This window comes from Salvelinus alpinus, chromosome 9, assembly GCF_045679555.1.
Source record: "Salvelinus alpinus chromosome 9, SLU_Salpinus.1, whole genome shotgun sequence".
NCBI classification, from domain to species: Eukaryota; Metazoa; Chordata; class Actinopteri; order Salmoniformes; family Salmonidae; genus Salvelinus; species Salvelinus alpinus.
The window spans coordinates 77,745,233-77,766,289 of record NC_092094.1 but is presented as its reverse complement, the minus strand read 5'-3'; the positions used below and the strand labels follow the sequence as shown (position 1 = coordinate 77,766,289).

General features: G+C 42.9%; 1 protein-coding gene across 1 annotated transcript; it reads right to left on the bottom strand.

The window, feature by feature from the left end:
• Window positions 1–20,763, bottom strand: LOC139530670 (cytochrome c oxidase subunit 7A2, mitochondrial-like). The gene is made up of 4 exons (XM_071327268.1): window positions 20,513–20,763; window positions 7,855–7,944; window positions 441–525; window positions 1–228 (listed from the first exon to the last, which is right to left on the bottom strand). Exons 1-4 carry the CDS (start codon window positions 20,528–20,530, stop codon window positions 173–175), a joined length of 249 nt encoding a protein of 82 aa, XP_071183369.1. The 5' UTR covers window positions 20,531–20,763; the 3' UTR covers window positions 1–172.
• Between the last annotated feature and the right edge of the window lie 294 nt (window positions 20,764–21,057).

The window sequence follows — 21,057 nt, the reverse complement described above, 5'->3', positions numbered from 1 at the left end:
TGACTTTGTATTGTAGTTGTTTTATTATCTATGGTACATTAATTGTACAATCAATAAATATTGATCCCAGGCATGAAACATATTGGCATTATTGACAGGACAAATAATCTCCCAGATCATACATCTGCACAACAGAGAGCATTAATGTAGAGATGGACATGGACAAGGGCACTCATGCCTTCTTAGGCATTGCTGCATTGAGGAGTTCATACACGACAAATCCACTTCCTGTGAAAAGATAGGAAAGATTTTGAAAATAACAGGCAAAGCAAGAAATGTGTGTGAAACTGGCATTGGACTCCACTGTTTGTGGTTAGACATGACTCCAGTCAAGATTACTTGATCAACTGCCGTAAAGATGCCATTAACACTTACAATCAAGGAGGGTTATATCAGGGCTGTACAATTTCACATACCCAATTTCAGGTTAATGCACTTACCAAAGACTGTAAGGGCCATTGTTAGCCTGTACAGAATAGCATCCTTGGCTCCTCCCTTCAGATGGACTGGAATCCCGTTATCTGCCTGCACAAAGAGGAAAGAGGAAATTATCATCCGGCATTCAGAAAACTGACAAGCCCTTTAGGGCAACAAATGAGCCAAAAGCTAAATGATTCTGCCTGGGTACAGGTCTGCTGGTGGTGGCAGTAGTATTTTAAATGGCACCACCTGAATATGTTTGTTGATGCATTTCATTCATCAGCACGGCACTATAATTAGACCTGGCAAAGCCCCAAATATTCAGTGAGACTTGAAAAAGTATTCATCCCCCTTGGCGTTTTTCCTATTTTGTTGCATTACAACTTGAAATTTAAATGGATTTTTATTTGGATTTCATGTGAAATGAAGTGAAACAAATAACCGGTTTCAAAAAATAAAAAACAGAAAAGTGGTGCGTGCGTATGTATTCACCTTTGCTATGATGCCCCTAAATAAGATCTGGTGCAACCAATTACCTTCAGAAGTCACATAATTAGTCAAATAGATTGCACACAGGTGGACTTTAAGTGTCACATGATCTCAGTATATTACAGAACAACTGTTCTGAAAGGCCCCAGAGATTGCAACACTACTAAGCAAGGGGCACCACCAAGCAAGCGGCACCATGAAGACCAAGGAGCTCTCCAAACAGGTCAGGAACAAAGTTGTGGAGAAGTACAGATCAGGGTTGGGTTATAAAAAAATATCAGAAACTTTGAACATCCCACGGAGCACCATTAAATCCATTATTAAAAACATTGAAAGAATATGGCACCTGAGTACAGGTCTGTTGGTAGTAGAGGTCGACCGATTAAATCGGGGACGATTTAAAGTTTTTATAACAATCGGAAATCGGTATTTTTGGGCGCCGATTTGCCGATTTTTTTATTATTATTTTATTTAAAAAAAAATATATATATTTTTTTTTACACCTTTATTGAATCTTTATTTAACTAGGCAAGTCAGTTAAGAACACATTCTTATTTTCAATGACGGCCTAGGAACGAGGCAGAACGACAGATTTTTAACCTTATCAGCTCGGGGGATCCAATCTTGCATTGATTACATTGCACTCCACGAGGAGCCTGCCTGTTAGCGAATGCAGTAAGCTAAGGTAAGTTGCTAGCTAGCATTAAACGTATCTTATAAAAACAATCAATCAATGACTGTCATTGCTCCAATGTGTACTTAACCATAAACATCAATGCCTTTCTTAAAACCAAAACACAAGTATATATTTTTAAACCTGCATATTTAGCTAAAAGAAATCCAGGTTAGCAGGCAATATTAACCAGGTGAAATTGTGTCATTTCTCTTGCGTTCATTGCACGCAGAGTCAGGGTTTATGCAACAGTTTGGGCCGCCTGGCTCTTTGCGAACTAATTTGCCAGAACTTTACGTAATTCAATGACAACATTGAAGGTTGTGCAATGTAACAGGAATATTTAGACTCATGGATGCCACCCGTTAGATAAAATACAGAACGGAATAAACGTTTTGTTTTCGAGGTGATAGTTTCCGGATTAGTCAAAGGTATATGGTTTAGAGAGAAATAGTCGACGCGTTATAATTCCTGTAATAACTTGCGGCTGAATTTGAAAGGGGTTCCTTCGTTATTTTACCGTTCATGTCTTCCATAGAGAATGTCTTGATCTACTTCAAATAAGGTCTGTGTTTCGTGCAGGCTTAAACCGCCTCGACGTTTTGATACCTGTGTAAATCTCACTAGGATAAGGTAACGTTTGTCAACATATTTTCATAAATCCACTCTACAATTTTTTTATATCTTCGCTTATATTTAGCCAATATTGATCAGAGTTACCTTGTCCTATGGATATCTACACAGTTATAAAATTGGCACAGTGATGTAAGCCTACACGAAACACAGACCTTATTTTAAGTGAATCTAAAAATATCCTATGGAATAAATGAAGGAACCGCTTTTCAGATTTTGCTAGGTGTCATGGGAATTATGACTCGCACTTTGGTTGTCAATTCTTACCATGCCCATTATTAAAATAGGATTTCCTGCATATAGAAATTAAAGTTTTTGTTTTCAACATTCATCACAGGTAACTTAAACTCTATTTTTATTCAAACAGTTGAGAGTATTTGACTCTTCAGTATCATTGTCACTTCAGAGCTGTGTGCGTGTGTGTATTTATGTATTATATTAAGTTAAAATAAAAGTGTTCATTGTTCATTCAGTATTGTAGCAAGTGTCATTATTACAAAAATGTGTGTGTGTGTGTGTATGATATATATATATTTTTTTAATAAATCGGCCGATTAATCGGTATCGGCTTTTTTTGTCCTCCAATAATCGGTATTGAAAAATCATAATCGGTCGACCTCTAGTTGGTAGTGGCAGTAAAATGACGCCGGAAGAAATGGCAGCAGTTTTACAGGCGAACAAAACCAATTGTGCTATTATGTGGGGTTTTTTCGCGTTATTTGTAACTTATTTTGTATATAATGTTTCTGCAACCGTATCTTACGGCAAAAAAAGAGCTTCTGGATATCAGGACAGCGATCACTCACCTCGGATTAGATGAAGAATTTTTCTACAACAAGGAGAACGCACAAGACATTCTCCATTCACCCCATAGGCCCGACATCCCCGTTATTTGCAAGAGGAAGCGACGCAGATACAGAGGACAAAGAGCCGGATGGCTGGTCAGAACCCGGAGAAGGCCAGAGGGAACGCTGCCGCTACCGTCAATACTACTCGCCAACGTGCAATCATTGGACAATAAATTAGACGAGGTACGATCACGAATATCCTACCAACGGGACATCAAAAACAGTAATATCCTATGTTTCACGGAATCGTGGCTGAATGACGACATGGATATTCAGCTAGCGGGATATACGCTGCACAGGGAAGGGGGTGGTCTGTGCATATTTGTAAACAACAGCTGGTGCACGAAATCTAAGGAAGTCTCTAGATTTTGCTCGCCTGAAGTAGAGAATATTGTGATAAATTGCAGGCCACACTACTTGCCTAGAGAGTTTTCAGCTACACATTTTATAGCTGCTTATTTACCACCACAAACAGATGCTGGCACTAAGACCACACTCAGTCAGCTGTATAAGGAAATAAGCAAACAGGAAATCACTCACCCAGAGGCAGCGTTCCTAGTGGCCGGAGACTTTAATGCCAGGAAACTTAAATCAGTTCTACCAAATTTCTATCAACATGTTAAATGTGCAACCAGAGGGGAAAAAAAATTCTAGATCACCTGTACTCCACACACAGAGACGTGTACAAAGCTCTCCCTCGCCCTCCATTTGGTAAATCCGACCACAACTCTATCCTCCTGATTCCTGCTAACAAGCAAAAATTAAAGCAGGAAGCACCAGTGGCTCGGTCTATAAAAAAGTTGTCAGATGAAGCAGATGCTAAACTACAGGACTGTTTTGCTATCACAGACTGGAACATGTTCCGGGATTCTTCCGATGGCATTGAGGAGTACACCACATCAGTCACTGGCATTATCAATAAGTGCATCGAGGACGTTGTTCTCACAGTGACTGTACGTACATACACCAACCAGAAGTTATGGATTACAGGCAACATTCGACCTGAGCTAAAGGGTAGAGCTGCCGCTTTCAAGGTGCGGGACTCTAACCCGGAAGCTTACAAGAAATCCTGCTATGCCCTGCGACGAACCATCAAACAGGCAAAGCGTCGATACAGGGCTAAGATTGAATCATACTACACCGCCTCCGACGCTCGTCTTATGTGGCAGGGCTTGCAAACTATTACAGACTACAAAGGGAAGCACAGCCGCGAGCTGCCCAGTGAAACGAGCCTACCAGATGAGCTAATCACTTCTATGCTCGCTTCGAGGCAAGCAACACTCATGGCATTCATGAGAGCATCAGCTGTGATCACACTCTCCGTAGCTGACGTGTGTAAGACCTTTAAACAGGTCAACATACATACGGCTGCGGGGCCAGACGGATTACCAGGACGTGTACTGTGAGCATGTGCTGACCAACTGGCAGGTGTCTTCACTGACAATTTCAACATGTCCCTGATTTGAGTCTGTAATTCCAACATGTTTCAAGCAGACCACCATAGTCCCTGTGCCCAAGAACACAAAGGCAACCTGCCTAAATGACTACAGACCCGTAGCACTCACGTCCATAGCCATGAAGTGCTTGGAAAGGTTGGTAATGGCTCACATCAACACCATTATCCCAGAAACCCTAGACCCACTCCAATTTGCATACCGCCCAAACAGATCCACAGATGATGCAATCTCAATTGCACTCCACACTGCCCTTTCTCACCTGGACAAAAGGAACACCTATGTGAGAATGCTATTCATTGACTACAGCTCAGCATTCAACACCATAGTACCCCCAAACCTCATCACTAAGCTAAGGATCCTGGGACTAAACACCTCCCTCTGCAACTTGATCCTGGACTTCCTGACGGGCCGCCCCCAGGTGGTGAGGGTAGGTAGCAACACATCTGCCACGCTGATCCTCAACACTAGAGCTCCCCAGGGGTGCGTGCTCAGTCCGCTCCTGTACTCCCTGTTCACCCATGACTGCATGGCCAGGCACGACTCCAACACCATCATTAAGATTGCAGACGCAACAACATTGGTAGGCCTGATCACCGACAGCGACGAGACAGCCTATAGGGAGGAGGTCAGAGACCTTGTGGGGTGGTGCCAGAATAACAACCTATCCCTCAATGTAACCAAGACTAAGGAGATGATTGTGGATTACAGGAAAAGGAGGACCGAGCACGCCCCCATTCTCAGCGACGGGGCTCTAGTGTAGCAGGTTGAGAGCTTCAAGTTCCTTGGCGTCCACAACAAACTAGAATGGTCCAAACACACCAAGACAGTCGTGAAGAGGGCATGACAAAGCCTATTCCCCCTCAGGGCACTAAAGATTTGGCATGGTTCCTGAGATCCTCAAAAGGTTCTACAGCTGCAACATCGAGAGCATCCTGACTGGTTGCATCACTGCCTGGTACGGCAATTGCTTGGCCTCTGACCGCAAGGCACTACAGAGGGTAGTGTGTACGGCCCAGTACATCACTGGGGCTAAGCTGCCTGCCATCCAGGACCTCTGCACCAGGCGTGTCAGAGGAAGGCCCTAAAAATTGTCAAAGACCCCAGCTACCTCAGTCATAGACTGTTCTCTCTACTACCGCATGGCAAGCAGTACTGGAGTGCCAAGTCTAGGACAAAAAGGCTTCTCAACAGTTTTTACCCACAAGCCATAAGACTCCTGAACAGGTAATCAAATGGCTACCCGGACTATTTGCATTGTGTGCCCCCCCAACCCCTATTTTACGCTACTGCTACTCTCTGTTCATCAGACATGCATAGCCACTTTAACCATATCTACATGTACATACTACCTCAATCAGCCTGACTAACCGGTGTCTGTATGTAACCTCGCTACTTTTTATAGCCTTGCTACTGAATACAGCCTGTCTTTTTACTGTTGTTTTATTTCTTTACTTATTGTTCACCTAATACCTTTTTTGCACTATTGGTTAGAGCCTGTAAGTAAGCATTTCACTGTAAGGTCTACACGTGTTGTATTCGGCACACGTGACAAATACACTTTGATTTGATACCACAACAAACCTGACCACCAAAACTCACGGACCAGGCAAGGAGGCCATTAACCAGAGAGGCAACAAAGAGACCAAAGCTCCACAGCGGAGATTGGAGTATCTGTCCATAGGACCACTTTAAGCCATGCACTTCACAGAGCTGTGCTTTACGGAAAGGTGGTCAGAAAAGTCATTGCTTAAAGAACAAAAGGAATGTGTAAGACTCCCCAAACATATGGAAGGTCAGATGAGACTAAAATTGAGCTTTTTGGCCATCAAGGAAAACGCTAAGTCTGGCGCAAACCCAACACCTCATCACTCCGAGAACACCATCCCCACAGTGAAGCATGATGGTGGCAGCATCATGCTGTGGGGATGTTTTTCCATCAGCAGGGACACTGGCCAGAATTTAAGAAATTATGGATGGTGCTAAATACAGGTAGATTCCTGAGGGAAACCTGTTTCAGTCTTCCAGAGATTTGAGACTGAAGTTCACCTTCCAGCAGGATGATGACCCTAAGCACACTGCTGAAGCAACACTCGAGTGGTTTAAGGGGAAACATTTAAATGTCTTGGAATGGCCCAGACTTCAATCCAATTGAGAATCTGTGATACGACTTAAAGATTACTATACACCAACAGGAACCCATCCAACTTGAAGAAGCTGGAGTAGTTTTGCCTTGAAGAATGGGCAAAAATCCCAGTGGCTAGATGTGCCAAGCTTATAGAGACATACCCCAAGAGACTTGTAGCTGTAATTGCTGCAAAAGGTGGCTCTACAAAGTATTAACTTTTGGGGGGGGGGGGGGTGAATAGTTTTGTGTTATTCCTTGTTTGTTTCAGAAAAAATATTTAGCATCTTCAAAATCTATTTACCATCAGATTTGAAAATGCTAATTAAAATAAAAGTAGACATCAGGCAAGACTACAAATAGTATGATGGTCAAAGATAAAAAATAAATAAAAAAATGACGGTGGGGAATATAATTATTTTATTTTGTTGTGTAAATAAAATTATACAAACCCCCCAAAAAATGTATTTTAATTCCAGGTTGTAAAGCAACAAAATAGGAAAAATGCTAAGGGGGGTGAATACTTTCGAAAGCCACTGTATATAACCCCAATTAAAACAACTAAAATGGTTTTAACAAGGCTACTTCTTGGAGAGCGAAGTGCTGCTTGGGAGATGTTATAGCTGAACCTAATACAAACGGAAACACATATCATAAACATGTGCCCTTAAAAGGGTCAGGAATTTCTTAGGCTAAAATGCATTTCAACAACAAATTGCCGAGAAGCAGTCATTGCTTTAGCTCTATGATTTTTAAGGCAGTGTGAGTGCCAGCTGTGGACACCATAGAGGTTAGACAAGAATCAGCAAAGCATTGGATATCATAAGTCTGATTTTGCGTTGACTGATGCCTGTTAACGTATCATACTGCATGCAAAAATGTGTTAGTCCAGGCCAAACTATGAGTGAACCCTGTGAGCAAACACATACTTATCTTTCAGGCTACAAAGGGGGGAAATAAGATTCTGTTTCCAGAACCTGGGAATAAAGTGCAAACTTTAACCTTAACATTCCTGTACCATTACTGGTCAAACAAGAATCAACACACATTGACTGTCAAATTAGGTAAATAAAACTAAACCAGGATAGAATTGTTAACTTTTAAAAACAGTATTTCAGCTTCGGTAGACAGGTGTTCAGTTCCACATTTCTACTGCTCTTCAGGGGAACCATCAGCTGCATCGTCACCCGTTTGCCTCGACCCAGGCCTTACCTGGAACAGCTTCTGCTTCTCTTTGACCATGTTGTCCACCTGTCTGCGGGCACTACTGGAGATAGTCCGCCTGGACAGCTGCTGAAGACCCTGAAAAAAAACAGGTGATCAGGAAAAGATACATGAAAATGTTTGTCAATGATTACTGAAGTAATAATATGTGGACCAACTAGTGGCCTATAAATACTTCTTCTGCTAGATACAGTAGATGAGTCCTGCTTAAAGGATGTATAGTCCTAGACTTATGTTGTTGTTTAGGGTGGAGTTATGGGTTAATTTGTGTATATACAGTGGGGAGTATTTGATACACTGCCGATTTTGCAAGTTTTCCTACTTACAAAGCATGTAGAGGTCTGTAATTTTTATCATAGTTACACTTCAACTGTGAGACGGAATCTAAAACAAAAATCCAGAAAATCACATTGTATGATTTTTAAGTAATTAATTTGCATTTTATTGCATGACATAAGTATTTGATCACCTACCAACCAGTAAGAATTCCAGCTCTCACAGACCTGTTAGTCTTTCTTTAAGAAGCCCTCCTGTTCTCCACTCATTACATGTATTAACTGCACCTGTTTGAACTCGTTACCTGTATAAAAGACACCTGTCCACACACTCAATCAAACAGACTCCAACCTCTCCACAATGGCCAAGACCAGAGAGCTGTGTAAGGACATCAGGGATAGAATTGTAGACCTGCACAAGGCTGGGATGGGCTACAGGACAATAGGCAAGCAGCTTGGTGAGAAGGCAACAACTGTTGGCGCAATTATTCGAAAATGGAAGAAGTTCAAGATGACGGTCAATCACCCTCGGTCTGGGGCTCCATGCAAGATCTCACCTCGTGGGGCATCAATGATCATGAGGAAGGTGAGGGATCAGCCCAGAACTACACGGCAGGACCTGGTCAATGACCTGGAGAGAGCTGGGACCACAGTCTCAAAGAAAACCATTAGTAACACACTACGCCGTCATGGATTAAAATCCTGCAGCGCACGCAAGGTCCCCCTGCTCAAGCCAGCGCATGTCCAGGCCCGTCTGAAGTTTGCCAATGACATCTGGATGATCCAGAGGAGGAATGGGAGAAGGTCATGTGGTCTGATGAGACAGAAATTGAGCTTTTTGGTCTAAACTCCACTCGCCGTGTTTGGAGGAAGAAGAAGGATGAGTACAACCCCAAGAACACCATCCCAACCGTGAAGCATGGAGGTGGAAACATCATTCTTTGGGGATGCTTTTCTGCAAAGGGGACAGGACAACTGCACCGTATTGAGGGGAGGATGGATGGGGCCATGTATCGCGAGATCTTGGCCAACAACCTCCTTCCCTCAGTAAGAGCATTGAAGATGGGTCGTGGCTGGGTCTTCCAGCATGACAACGACCCGAAACACACAGCCAGGGCAACTAAGGAGTGGCTCCGTAAGAAGCATCTCAAGGTCCTGGAGTGGCCTAGCCAGTCTCCAGACCTGAACCCAATAGAAAATCTTTGGAGGAAGCTGAAAGTCCGTATTGCCCAGCGACAGCCCCGAAACTTGAAGGATCTGGAGAAGGTCTGTATGGAGGAGTGGGCCAAAATCCCTGCTGCAGTGTGTGCAAACCTGGTCAAGAACTACAGGAAACGTATGATGTCTGTAATTGCAAACAAAGGTTTCTGTACCAAATATTAAGTTGTGCTTTCCTGATGTATCAAATACTTATGTCATGCAATAAAATGCAAATTAATTACTTAAAAATCATACAATGTGATTTTCTGGATTTTTGTTTTAGATTCCGTCTCTCACAGTTGAAGTGTACCTATGATAAAAATTACAGACCTCTACATGCTTTGTAAGTAGGAAAACCTGCAAAATCGGCAGTGTATCAAATACTTGTTCTCCCCACTGTATATATATATATATATATACACAGTGGGGCAAAAAAGTATTTAGTCAGCCACCAATTGTGCAAGTTCTCCCACTTAAAAAGATGAGGCCTGTAATTTTCATCATAGGTATACTTCAACTATGACAGGCAAAATGAGAAAAATCCAGAAAATCACATTGTAGGATTTTTTATGAATTTATTTGCAAATTATGGTGGAAAATAAGTATTTGGTCAATAACAAAAGTTTCTCAATACTTTGTTATATACCCTTTGTTGGCAATGACAGAGGTCAAACGTTTTATGTAAGTCTTCACAAGGTTTTCACACACGGTTGCTGGTATTTTGGCCCATTCCTCCATGCAGATCTCCTCTAGAGCAGTGCTGTTTTGGGGCTGTTGCTGGGCAACACGGACTTTCAACTCCCTCCAAAGATTTTCTATGGGGTTGAGATCTGGAGACTGGCTAGGCCACTCCAGGACCTTGAAATGCTTCTTACGAAGCCACTCCTTCGTTGCCTGGGCGGTGTGTTTGGGATCATTGTCATGCTGAAAGACCCAGCCACGTTTCATCTTCAATGCCCTTGCTGATGGAAGGAGGTTTTCACTCAAAATCTCACGATACATTGCCCCATTCATTCTTTCCTTTACACGGATCAGTCGTCCTGGTCCCTTTGCAGAAAACAGCCCCAAAGCATGATGTTTCACAGTAGGTATGGTGTTCTTTGGATGCAACTCAGCATTCTTTGTCCTCCAAACACAACGAGTTGAGTTTTTACCAAAAAGTTATATTTTGGTTTCATCTGACCATATGACATTCTCCCAATCTTCTTCTGGATCATCCAAATGCTCTCTAGCAAACTTCATACGGGCCTGGACATGTACTGGCTTAAGCAGGGGGACACGTCTGGCACTGCAGGATTTGAGTCCCTGGCGGCGTAGTGTGTTACTGATGGTAGGCTTTGTTACTTTGGTCCCAGCTCTCTGCAGGTCATTCACTAGGTCCCCCCGTGTGGTTCTGGGATTTTTGCTCACCGTTCTTGTGATCATTTTGACCCCACGGGGTGAGATCTTGCGTGGAGCCCCAGATCGAGGGAGATTATCAGTGGTCTTGTATGTCTTCCATTTCCTAATAATTGCTCCCACAGTTGATTTTCTCAAACCAAGCTGCTTACCTATTGCAGATTCAGTCTTCCCAGCCTGGTGCAGGTCTACAATTTTGTTTCTGGTGTCCTTTGACAGCTCTTTGGTCTTGGCCATAGTGGAGTTTGGAGTGTGACTGTTTGAGGTTGTGGACAGGTGTCTTTTATACTGATAACAAGTTCAAACAGGTGCCATTAATACAGGTAACGAGTGGAGGACAGAGGAGCCTCTTAAAGAAGAAGTTACAAGTCTGTGAGAGCCAGAAATCTTGCTTGTTTGTAGGTGACCAAATACTTATTTTCCACCATAATTTGCAAATAAATTCATTAAAAATCCTACAATGTGATTTTCTGGATTTTTCTCATTTTGCCTGTCATAGTTGAAGTGTACCTATGATGAAAATTACAGGCCTCTCTCATCTTTTTAAGTGGGAGAACTTGCACAATTGGTGGCTGACTAAATACTTTTTTGCCCCACTGTATATATATATATATCACTTATTTTGTTTCAAAACATTTTGAAACATTGACCCCAATGTCTCACAATGTCCCTATTACTTATAGAAAGACCCATTAACATTACGAATCAGGTAGAAAAAGCCAGTGAAATACTAGCTCAACAAATACATCGATCTGCCGCATCGCATACAATTGCACAAATAAATGACAGTAATGGTATGGCCACCTGTGACAATGAAATAAACCGAGTGTTCAAAAACGTATTTTAACTGGCAAGTGTCTTCACTGACATTTTCAACCTCTCCCTGTCCGAGTCTGTAATACCAACATGTTTCAAGCAGACCACCATAGTCCCTCTGCCCAAGAACACTAAGGTAACCTGCCTAAATGACTACCAACCCATAGCACTCACATCTATAGCAATGCAGTGCTTCGAAAGGCTGGTCATGGCTCACATCAACACCATTGTCCCAGAAACCCTAGACCCACTCCAATTTGCATACCGCCCCAACAGATGACGCAATCTCTATTGCACTCCACACTGCCTTTTCAGCATCCTGACTGGTTGCATCACTGCCTGGTTTGGCAACTGCTCGGCCTCCGACCGCAAGGCGCTACAGAGGGTAGTGCATACGGCCCAGTACATCACTGGGGCCAAGCTTCCTGCCATCCTGGACCTCTATACCAGGCGGTGTCAGAGGAAGGCCCTAAAAATAGTCAAAGACTCCAGCCACCCTAGTAATAGACTGTTCTCTCTGCTACCGCATGGCAAGTGGCACCCGGTCACCAAGTCTAGGTCCAAGAGGCTTCTAAACAGCTTCTACCCCCAAGCCATAATACTCCTGAACATCTAATCAAATGGCTACCCAGACTATTTGCATCCCCCCTCTTTTACGCCACTGCTACTCTCTGTTAGTATCTATGCATAGTCACTTTAATAACACTACCTACATATTACCTTAATTACCTCGACTAACCGGTGCCCCCGCATTAACTCTGTACCGGTACCCCCTGTATATAGCCTCACCATTGTTATTTTACTGCTGTTTTTTAATTATTTGTTACTTTTATTTCTTTTTTTTGTATTGTTTTTTTGCTTAAACTGCATTGTTGATTAAGGGCTTGTAAGTAAGCATTTCACTGTATTGTATTCGGCACATGTGACAAATCAAATGATTTGAATATATTTTAAATAAATTAAATATTTCAAATAACTATTTATTTATGTACTTACCAGCCAGAGATTGTCATTTTTTTGAGCCCAATTGATTTCCCACAGGTCCCATCTCACACCATTTTGGATGATATTGTCAAAAGTAAAACCAACATCTGCAAAAGGATGTCTATCAACTGTGTACTCAAAATTATTAATTGTTGGCACTCCATGCCTACAATCATTGAGACCAACTTGGTAAGAGGATTTAGGAATCGAAATTTCAACTGATAGTTGGGATCAAAGTTCCTTCTATATGTAACAGGCATGTTGTTACACACTTTGAAGTGATACATAGAACTTGTTGACACCAAGTTGACACCAAATGTGAATGATGCCAATATAACACTGCAACTCATAAACATATGTTCTGGTTGTGTCCGAAAGGCTATAGCGACGTATGTATAAGTCCTGAACCACTGATAGCCATCTTTGGGACAACTGTTGGTAGTTCTGGAATAGTAAAGGTGGAATCAAATACCTTGGCATATGCTGGGCTTATTGCCAGAAACCTGATTTTGACCAAATGGAAAAACCCAAACTCACCAGCTTACAATCAATGGGTCAATAGCATTTTACAAAGTCTCACTTTGGAGAAAACTAAATGTACCCTACGTGGATCCACAACTTTATTTTAAGATATGGCAAACTTTTCTTTCTTTTGTTGAAACCGATACCAGTGTCTGATTACATACAGAGTTTAATTTTTTTCTTGTGTGTGTGTATATATATATATACAGTGGGGAGAACAAGTATTTGATACACTGCCGATTTTGCAGGTTTTCCTACTTACAAAGCATGTAGAGGTCTGCAATTTTTATCATAGGTACACTTCAACTGTGAGAGACGGAATCTAAAACAAAAGTCACATTGTATGATTTTTAAGTAATTCATTTGCATTTTATTGCATGACATAAGTATTTGATACATCAGAAAAGCAGAACTTAATATTTGGTACAGAAACCTTTGTTTGCAATTACAGAGATCATACGTTTCCTGTAGTTCTTGACCAGGTTTGCACACACTGCAGCAGGGATTTTGGCCCACTCCTCCATACAGACCTTCAGGTTTCGGACTTTCAGCTCCCTCCAAAGATTTTCTATTGGGTTCGGGTCTGGAGACTGGCTAGGCAACTCCAGGACCTTGAGATGCTTCTTACGGAGCCACTCCTTAGTTGCCCTGGCTGTGTGTTTCGGGTCGTTGTCATGCTGGAAGCCCCAGCCACGACCCATCTTCAATGCTCTTACTGAGGGAAGGAGGTTGTTGGCCAAGATCTCGCGATACATGGCCCCATCCATCCTCCCCTCAATACGGTGCAGTCGTCCTGTCCCCTTTGCAGAAAAGCATCCCCAAAGAATGATGTTTCCACCTCCATGCTTCACGGTTGGGATGGTGTTCTTGGGGTTGTACTCATCCTTCTTCTTCCTCCAAACACGGTGAGTGGAGTTGAGACAAAAATAGAGCTTTTTGGTCTAATCAGACCACATCACCTTCTCCCATTCCTCCTCTGGATCATCCAGATGGTCATTGGCAAACTTCAGACGGGCCTGGACATGCGCTGGCTTGAGCAGGGGGACCTTGCGTGCGCTGCAGGATTTTAATCCATGACGGCGTAGTGTGTTACTAATGGTTTTCTTTGAGACTGTGGTCCCAGCTCTCTTCAGGTCATTGACCAGGTCCTGCCGTGTAGTTCTGGGCTGATCCCTCACCTTCCTCATGATCATTGATGCCCCACGAGGTGAGATCTTGCATGGAGCCCCAGACCGAGGGTGATTGACCGTCATCTTGAACTACTTCCATTTTCTAATAGATGCGCCAACAGTTGTTGCCTTCTCACCAAGCTGCTTGCCTATTGCCCTGTAGCCCATCCCAGCCTTGTGCAGGTCTACAATTTTATCCCTGATGTCCTTACACAGCTCTCTGGTCTTGGCCATTGTGGAGAGGTTGGAGTCTGTTTGATTGAGTGTGTGGACAGGTGTCTTTTATACAGGTAACGAGTTCAAACAGGTGCAGTTAATACAGGTAATGAGTGGAGAACAGGAGGTCTTCTTAAAGAAAAACTAACAGGTCTGTGAGAGCCGGAATTCTTACTGGTTGGTAGGCGATCAAATACTTATGTCATGCAATAAAATGCTAATTAATTACTTAACAATCATACAATGTGATTTTCTGGATTTTTGTTTTAGATTCCGTCTCTCACAGTTGAAGTGTACCTATGATAAAAATTACAGACCTCTACATGCTTTGTAAGTAGGAAAACCTGCAAAATCGGCAGTGTCTCAAATACTTCTAAAAAAGTATTTAGTCAGCCACCAATTGTGCAAGTTCTCCCACTTAAAAAGACGAGAGAGGCCTGTCATTTTCATCATAGGTACACTTCAACTATGACAGACAAAATGAGAAAAAAAATCCAGAAAATCACATTGTAGGATTTTTTATGAATTTATTTGCAAGTTATGGTGGAAAATAAGTATTTGGTCACCTACAAACAAGCAAGATTTCTGGCTCTCACAGACCTGTAACTTCTTCTTTAAGAGGCTCCTCTTTCCTCCACTCGTTACCTATATTAAATGGCACCTGTTTGAACTTGTTATCAGTATAAAAGACACCTGTCCACAACCTCAAACAGTCACACTCCAAACTCCACTATGGCCAAGACCAAAGAGCTGTCAAAGCTCGCTTGTAAACCTGCAGCAGGCTGGGAAGACTGAATCTGCAATAGGTAAGCAGCTTGGTTTGAAGAAATCAACTGTGGGAGCAATTATTAGGAAATGGAAGACATACAAGACCACTGATAATCTCCCTCGATCTGGGGCTCCACGCAAGATCTCACCCCGTGGGGTCAAAATGATCACAAGAACAGTGAGCAAAAATCCCAGAACCACACGGGGGGACCTAGTGAATGACCTGCAGAGAGCTGAGACCAAAGTAACAAAGCCTACCATCAGTAACACACTACGCCGCCAGGGACTCAAATCCTGCAGTGCCAGACGTGTCCCCCTGCTTAAGCCAGTACATGTCCAGGCCCGTATGAAGTTTGCTAGAGAGCATTTGGATGATCCAGAAGAAGATTGGGAGAATGTCATATGGTCAGATGAAACCAAAATACAAAATATAACTTTTTGGGAAAAACTCAACGTCGTGTTTGGAGGACAAAGAATGCTGAGTTGCATCCAAAGAACACCATACCTACTGTGAAGCATGGGGGTGGAAACATCATGCTTTGGGGCTGTTTTTCTGCAAAGGGACCAGGACGACTGATCCGTGTAAAGGAAAGAATGAATGGGGCAATGTATCGTGAGATTTTGAGTGAAAACCTCCTTCCATCAGCAAGGGCATTGAAGATGAAACGTGGCTGGGTCTTTCAGCATGACAATGATCCCAAACACACCGCCCAGGCAACGAAGGAGTGGCTTCGTAAGAAGCATTTCAAGGTCCTGGAGTGGCCTAGCCAGTCTCCAGATCTCAACCCCATAGAAAATCTTTGGAGGGAGTTGAAAGTCCGTGTTGCCCAGCAACAGCCCCAAAACATCACTGCTCTAGAGGAGATCTGCATGGAGGAATGGGCCAAAATACCAGCAACAGTGTATGAAAACCTTGTGAAGACTTACAGAAAACGTTTGACCTCTGTCATTGCCAACAAAGGGTATATAACAAAGTATTGAGAAACTTTTGTTATTGACCAAATACTTATTTTCCACCATAATTTGCAAATAAATTCATTAAAAATCCTACAATGTGATTTTCTGGATTTTTTTTCTAATTTTGTCTGTCATAGTTGAAGTGTACCTATGATGAAAATTACAGGCCTCTCTCGTCTTTTTAAGTGGGAGAACTTGCACAATTGGTGGCTGACTAAATACTTTTTGCCCCACTGTGTGTGTGTGTGTGTATATATATATATATATATATATATATATATATATATATATATATATATATATATATATATATATACACAGTCCTTTCCTGTTTCAGCATGACAATGCCCCTGTGCACAAAGAGAGGTCCATACACAAAAGGTTTGTCGAGACGGGTGTGGAAGAACTTGACTGGCCTGCAGAGCCCTGACCTTCGAACACCTTTGGGATGAATTGGAACGCCGACTGCGTGCCTGACCTGAATAATGTTGGTGTCTGAATGGAAGCAAGTCCCCACAGCAATGTTCCATTGCTGGTATTTTAGATAATAATACTCTGCCAGAAGTAGTCAAAAAAAATAAAAATAAATAAAGAAAAGTAGATCCAAGATGGCGTAGCAGTCAGACGTCTTTGTCTTGTCCCATGTATATATCTTTTTCTTCGCATTCTTTTTAATATTTTTCCTAAACCTCAACTTCAAAATACTCTCCTGCAACCCGCCTCACCCAATGTGGTGTGGATCTGTTTTTTTCTAAAGTATTTCTATTTAACTCCGAACTGGAATACCTCAACTGAAGCTAGCTAGCTAGCTACCAGCTATCAGTCAGCTAACCTTTAGCTCGGAAAGCTCTCGCCAGTTCGTACAACGCGTTTCAAACCAGAGCATACGGGACCTATTTCTCTCTCCATATCCCCAGATTCCTACCGCAAACTCTGAACCCTTTCATCTGGATCATGGCAGCTAACTAACCGTAACCCGGGTTGACTACTCCTGGCTAATCGTTTCCATCCCGGAGCAAGCACCAACTAGCCTGGGGCTAGCCCACGCTAGACCTATCTCCGGACTAGGGCTCCTGGGCTACTCCTGAAGCCCACTCCTCGGCTACAATATCCAGAACCCTTCTACTGCCGGTACGGGGCACGGAACCCCGACGATCCTTCACGACTGGAATACCGACAAAATCTGCCCGAGGATCCCAACAGGTGCGACGTCCCCTGAAGGCCCATTCTGCTAACCGCAGCCTGCTAGCTATCTAGTTGGACCACTATACCCATTTTGCCAATTGGACTTCTGCTACTTGGAACCCCAGTAGGGCCACGCTTTCCACCTGGCTACACCTACCCCGGTCAACAGCCCTGCGCTCCCCACAGCAACTCGCCCAAACCTCCCCCACACCCAAATCCAGTCAGCTGATGTTCTGAAAGAGCTGCAAAATCTGGACCCCTACAAATCAGCCGGGCTAGACAATCTGGACCCTCTCTAATATTATCTGCCGAAATTATTGCAACCCCTATTACTAGCCTGTTCAACCTCTCTTTCGTATTGTCTGAGATTCTCAAAGATTGGAAAGCTACCACGGTCATCCCCCTCTTCAAAGGGGGAGACACTCTAGACCCAAACTGCTATAGACCTATATCTATTCTACCCTGCCTTTCTAATGTCTTTGAAAGCCAAGTTAACAGATTACCGACCATTTCGGATCTCACCGTAAACTCTCCGCTATGCAATCTGGTTTCCGAGCTGGTCATGGGTGCACCTCAGCCACGCTCAAGGTCCTAAACGATATCAAAACCACCATCGATAAGAGACATTACAGTGCAGCATTATTCATTGACCTGGCTAAGGCTTTCGACTCCGTCAATCACAACATTCTTATTGGCAGACTCAACAGCCTTGGTTTCTCAAATGATTGCCTAGATTGGTTCACCAACTACTTCTCCGATAGAGTTCAGTATGTCAAATTGGAGGGCCTGTTGTCCGGACCTCTGGCAGTCTCTATGAGGGTGCCACAGGTCTCAATTCTCAGGCCGACTCTCTTATCTGTATACATCAATGATGTCGCTCTCGCTCCTGGTGATTCTTTGATCCACCTCTACACAAACAACACCATTCTGTATACCTCTGGCCCTTCTTTGGACACTGTGTTAACAAACCTCCAGACGAGCTTCAATGCCATACAACTCTCCTTCCGTGGCCTCCAACTGCTCTTAAATGCAAGTAAAACTAAATGCATGCTCTTCAACCAATCGCTGCCTGCACCTGCCCGCCCGTCCAGCATCACTACTCTGGACGGTTCTGACTTAGAATATGTGGACAACTACCTAGGTGTCTGGTTAGACTGTAAACTCTCCTTCCAGACTCACATTAAGCATCTCCAATCCAAAATTAAATCTAGAATCGGCTTCCTATTTCGCAACAAAGCATCCTTCACTCATGCTGCCAAACATACCCTCGTAAAACTGACCATCCTACCGATCCTCGACTTCGGCGATGTCATTAACAAAATAGCCTCCAACACTCTACTCAACAAATTGGATGCAGTCTATCACAGTGCCATCCGTATTGTCACCAAAGCCCCATATACTACCCACCACTGCGACCTGTATGATCTCGTTGGCTGGCCCTCGCTTCATACTCGTCGCCAAACCCACTGGCTCCAGGTCATCTACAAGTCTCTGCTAGGTAAAGCCCCGCCTTATCTCAGCTCACTGGTCACTATAGCAGCACCCACCCGTAGCATGCGCTCCAGCAGGTATATCTCACTTGTCACCCCCAAAGCCAATTCTTCCTTTGGCCGTCTCTCCTTACAGCTCTCTGCTGCCAATGACTGGAACGAACTGCAAAAGCTCTGAAGCTGGAGACTCTTACCTCCCCCACTAGCTTTAAGCACCAGCTGTCAGAGCAGCTCACAGATCACTGCACCTGTACATAGCTCATCTGTAAATAGCCCATCCAATCTACCTCATGCCCATACTGTATATATTTATTTATTTTGCTCCTTTGCACCCCAGTATCTCAACTTGCACATTCATCTTCTGCACATCCTACCACTCCAGTGTTCAATTACTATATTGTAATTACTCTGCCACCATGGCCTATTTATTGCCTTACCTCTCTTATCCTGCCTCATTTGCACATGCTGTATATAGATTTTTCTACTGTATTATTGATTGTATGTTTGTTTATTCCATGTGTAACTCTGTGTTGTTGTATGTGTGGAACTGCTTTGCTTTATCTTGGCCAGGTCGCAGTTGCAAATGAGAACTTGTTCTCAACTAGCCTACCTGGTTAAATAAAGGTGAATTAAAATACATTTAAAAAAAATAGGTGACTATTCTGTTTTTCTCCCCCCTTTCATTTCTTGAATGCTATGCCATCTTGGAACACATCAGTTGGGCTGCGTTTGGACAGGTGGTCCTGTTCTGTCTGTTAGGTTTATGTACTCTTGTTTGTAAATTTCCGTTTTTTTGTATTTGTCGTGTTCATAATAAAAATAAATAAAAAATTAAATTAAATCCCTCATCACGCTTGTAGGCGATGTCATGGCAACGTTGGCGAGCGAAACTAATGCGTAGAAACACCTCACGGGTCTAACGTTCGTCACGCGCCAAACTGCGCATGTGGAGGCCGTCATATCAAACGCTCTACTTCGATTTACAGTTGTTTTTGACGAAAATAAAAACTTGTCCGTTTTTCACTTTCAAAAAAAATAAAAAATAAAATAAAGTGGCCCAGTTCTGGTCTTTTGACCAATAAGAAAAGTTCTGAAAAAGATCTGGTGTGGATGGGGAACGATTGGTGGAAGGTATATCAGAATTGGGGTACCTATGTATCTAACTATTTATGTGGATATTGCACATTGTGTGTGTGTGTGTATATATACATATATAAATAAACTTCATACATATCAATGATTGTACCTTGTGATCAAATAAAATGTATTGTTAAAAAAAACAAGGAAATGTGACTTCTCATGTTGTGACTTTTAGTAGCCCTATGCGACCTCTACACTTGCCCTCACTGTTTTTCACTTACTTGTTCACTGTAGCTGAGATTAAGGGGCACGCTTTTACTAGGTCGACCTGATTGATTTGCTACTACCGTTAAGTAGCTAACTAACAATAAAATACTGTGTGTTTAGATCAGAAGTCTATCTGATTTTATCAAGCAATTTTAAAATAACCGGTGATAGCTAGCATTAGCAGCCCAAGAATGCTAGCTAGTTAGCCAACTACCCCGATGTAACTAGCTAGGCTAGCTAGTTAATAATTGAGGAGACGTCAGGTAATTGCAGTAACGTTAGCCATGAAAAGTTCGAACAAATAATATTGAACACTTACCATAAGTTGCTTGTACATTTTGGCAAACGTGTTAATTTCGAGGTGAGTGCACAAGGACACTTCGAAAACCTAGCTACTGCTTCCGGTGATATCCCAAAATCCTTTGCGGCGAGAAAATTGCTACATTTCCGGTCATGTTCACTGGCTGCTCATTGGTTGGTGTGTGAAGGCTGGACTCTGATCTTTATTCGATAGCACAAGGCTAGCAAACATTTTACATTGAGTGACAAATGGGCGAGCTCGTTTTGCATGGTCCGGTGCCCCGGGTAGCGGAGTTTGTATATTTTAGACCATCCATTTGTCCTGAAGTGAAATCTCCACCAATCGGTCCCCATCTATCAGAGATCAATATTGGGTCCATCATGTGTCTGTGTGCATTTGTGTGTTCTACGTGCAGATGTAGAGAAGCCTGGCCTGGCATTCAGTAGGCTGCTGGCTGACAGTAACATCTAAAATGTGTAAATTGTGAGAGCAGCCCTGTGTGTGGGAAATTACACTTTGTTATCGGGCAAGACCAAGGACTGGACCTTACATTGAATTGCCTT

Bases quoted from the DNA above. Each gene is read 5' to 3' on its own strand.
- LOC139530670 (XM_071327268.1), bottom strand. The intron at 526-7,854 runs GTAAGGCCTGGG...CTCTTTGTGCAG, and splicing joins AGAAGCAGAAGCTGTTCCAG to GCAGATAACGGGATTCCAGT. The intron at 229-440 runs GTAAGTGCATTA...ATCTTTTCACAG, and splicing joins AATGGCCCTTACAGTCTTTG to GAAGTGGATTTGTCGTGTAT.